Consider the following 3,403-nt stretch of genomic DNA (forward strand, 5'->3'; position numbering starts at 1 on the left):
TACTAAGTGCTTAAAGTAAAAAAAAAAAAAAATCATGTCCGAAACTCCCAAAATGCAGTTCTAGAAAAATACAGTAGGCAACTGATTATCTTTTAAAAAACAAAACCAGGTGTCAGATTCCCCTGGGTATTTCTGTGTACATCAATCACCCATTCTCCACCTTTCAAAAGACGTCGTCCATCCATTAACAAACCAACTTACGCTTCCAGTTCTTGCTTCATTTTGCCAAATTCTTCTTTAGTCATAGACCCTTCGCCCTCTCCCAGCTTCTGCATCTTCTCTCGAGGACCATCAAAGTCCGGTTTTGCAGGAGCAGGCGGAATCTGAAGCAGAAGCAGGCAACCGGCAACCTGTGAGTCCTGCCCGGCAGTGACTTTTCTAGTTGGTGTGCCTAGAAAATGGCCCAATGCAGCATGGCTATCTAAATGTCAACTTCTAGTTTTCTACTAAGTCTATTAATTCTTGTTATTTAAAAAGAAACTGCGGAGGGACGGGGGTGGGGTGGGGAGGGGAGCTGATACCAAGGGATCAATAGAAAGTAAACGTCTAGAAAAGAAGGCACCATATGTCCAAATATGCTTAATACAATTGATGTATTGTTATGAGTTTTAAGAACCCATAATAAAATTATCTTTTAATAAAAAGAAAAAAAAATTCATAAAAAGGCACGGTCCTCCGCTGCAATTAGGTACTCACTTTGAACACAAATACTTTTTAGTTTAACTCATTTTAGTCAATTAATGGATGCTACATTTTTAAATCTTGCCTCAAAGTCACTTCAAACCTAGAATAATCAAAGCTAAAAACAATGAAGTACCCTCAATATTACAAATTCTACAAGCTCATAATTTTTTAAAACTCGAGGATAATCAAAAGATTCTAGTTTTATGTGAACAAAATATTTCTAAACAAAAGTTTATTAACCATTAATTTCTTTCAGCTAGTAAGAATTATATAGGCAGATTCTTCAAACCAGCGGTTCTCAACCTGTGGGTCGCGACCCCTGGGGGGGGGTGACGTCAAACGAACGACCCTTTCAAAGGGGTTGCCCGATTCATAACAGTAGCAAAATGACAGTTATGAAGTAGCAACAAAAATAATTTTATGGTTGAGGAACTGCATTAAAGGGTCGCAGCATTAGGAAGGTTGAGAACCACTGCTTTAAACTATAAATAGCAAGAAAATACATACCGTACTTTTCTTTAAAATCAGTTGTCTGTTTCTATAACCAAGAATTAAATCTCAAGGACTAACAGGGAGAGACAGTTCACACTCATTTATTAAGTGGTGTTAGGGAAGGTAGTACCACGCAAGAAGAAAGTATGCCCAGCTTACTATCTCACCTGTGTTTTAAAGTACTTGGTTATGAGTTTTCTAGGATGTTTGTTTCTTTTCCTAAGTCTACTAGTGAAGAAACAGGATCCCTGGTAGCATAGTGATATATGCGTTGGGTTGCTAACTGCAAGGTAAGCAATTCGAAACCACTAGTTGCTCTACAGTAAAGACGAGGGCTTTCTACTCGTGTAGAGTTCGCACGGTTATGGATCCTTCTGAGGCAGAACCATACACCTCATGGAAGTGGTTTCTCAGTATAAAGCATCAGGCATGATATAGTTTAAAAACAAATGGAGACATATTTTCAGGCACAACCAGGCCAGGAACTGACTGTAGAATAGACCATCAATTAATTACTCACATGTAAGTTCAAGTTAAAGCTGAAGAAAATTAAAACAAGTCCACAAGGGCCAAAATATGGCCCACCTGAATTTCACAAACTCTCAAAAACCGATTTGAATAAAAACAAACAAAAAACAGATTTGAGACATGGAACACTAACGACAGAAGGGCTGACAAGCTGTGGGAGGACAAGAATATCATGAAGAGAGCAAAAGGTCAAAGACCAGAAAGAAAGAAAATATCGCAGTGGAAATCAGAAGAGACTCTGAAATTTGTTCTTAATCTTGAGTAGCTAGGGCAAAATAGAAGAAATGATAAAGTCAGAGAGCTAAATAGAAAATGTCAAAGGGCAGTTCAAGAAGACAAAGCCAAAAATAATGAAATGTGCGGACTTCAGAACTAGAAAACCAAAAGAACCCATTCAGCATATCATAAACAGAAAGAACTCGCGAGAAAGAACTTAAGCCTTGAATTGCAATATTCAAAGATTCTTTGGGCAAAATATTCAATGATGCAAGAAGCATCAAAAGAAAGTGGGAAGAATACACAATCACTGTACAAAAAGAACTAGTCAATAACTTACCATTTCAAGAGGTAGTATTCAAAAGCCAAGAACTGATAGTGCTGACGGAAGAACTTCAAGCTGCACTGAAAACATTAGCCAAAATCAGGGATCCAGGAATTGATGGGAATACCAATAGAAATGTTTCAACAAGCAGATGATACAATGAAGAACATTCATTTGTTTGTGCCAGGAAATTTGGAAGGCAGCTACTTGGCCAACTGACTGGATGAGATCCATTCCAAAGAAAGCTGACTCAAGAGAATGCTCAAATTATAGAATACCATTGATATCACAAGCAAGTTAAGTTTTGGTTGAAGATCACTCAACAATGCTTACAGTAGTACAATGACAGGGAGCTGACAGAAGTTCAGGCTGGATTCAAGTGGGCAAGGGATATCATTGCTGGTGTCAGATGGACCTTGGCTCAAAGCAGAGAATACTCCTAAGGTGTCTACTTGTGTTGGACAGACTATGCCAAGGCATTTGACTGTAGGGAACATTGAGAACTATGGAGAGCCTTGAGAAGAATGGGCTTTTCAGACGACTTCATTGTGTTCACATGGAACTTGTACATGGATCAAGAGACAGTCATATGTACAAAACAAGGGAATGTTGCATTGTTTAAAGTCAGGAAGGCAGTACAACAAGGTTGTATCCTTTCACCATGCTTGCTACATCTTTATGCTGAGTAAATTATCAGAGAAATTGGATTATTCGAAGAAGAATGAAGTTTGGAGAAAGGCTTAATATCATGCAGAATGCAGATGACACAATCTTGCTTGTTTTAAGTAAGGAGGACTTGAAACACTTGCTGATGAAGATCAAGGAATGCAGCTTTCAGGATGGATCACAACTCAATGTAAAGACCCAAATTCTCACAACTGGACCAATAGGCAACATCAGGATTAATGGGTAAGATTGAATTTGCCTTACTTGGATCCACAATCAATGTTCAAGGAGACACCAGTCAAAAGATCAAAATATGCACTTCACTGGGTAAATTTGTTGCCTAAGACAAGGGCAAGTCTCCCCCGAGAAGTTATTTCAAAGGTTGGCACTGAATCCGCAGCTCCGGGAGAAGGATATATCTGATCAGAGCACACAGGAGCAGATGACGGGGGAGGAGGAGAGACTGGAGCACATCCTGGCCCACCAGGCCTT

The 3,403-nt window shown here is 39.1% G+C and overlaps 1 protein-coding gene and 1 pseudogene across 2 annotated transcripts in view; one reads left to right on the top strand and one right to left on the bottom strand.

Annotated features, from left to right (window-relative positions):
* SNX5 (sorting nexin 5) overlaps positions 1–3,403 on the bottom strand; it is a 28,408-nt gene that overhangs the window by 9,445 nt on the left and 15,560 nt on the right. For both annotated transcript variants that reach the window (XM_045295266.1, XM_045295267.1), the window contains exon 5: positions 202–323. In XM_045295266.1, coding sequence (XP_045151201.1) covers positions 202–323 — 122 coding nt within the window. The remainder of the gene's footprint in view (positions 1–201; positions 324–3,403) is intronic.
* Positions 2,751–3,403, top strand: part of LOC115871332 — a 3,889-nt pseudogene continuing 3,236 nt past the window's right edge.

Source organism: Echinops telfairi, unplaced genomic scaffold (assembly GCF_000313985.2).
Source record: "Echinops telfairi isolate 266 unplaced genomic scaffold, ASM31398v2 ScPeMD7_5592;HRSCAF=6446, whole genome shotgun sequence".
Taxonomy (NCBI): domain Eukaryota; kingdom Metazoa; phylum Chordata; class Mammalia; order Afrosoricida; family Tenrecidae; genus Echinops; species Echinops telfairi.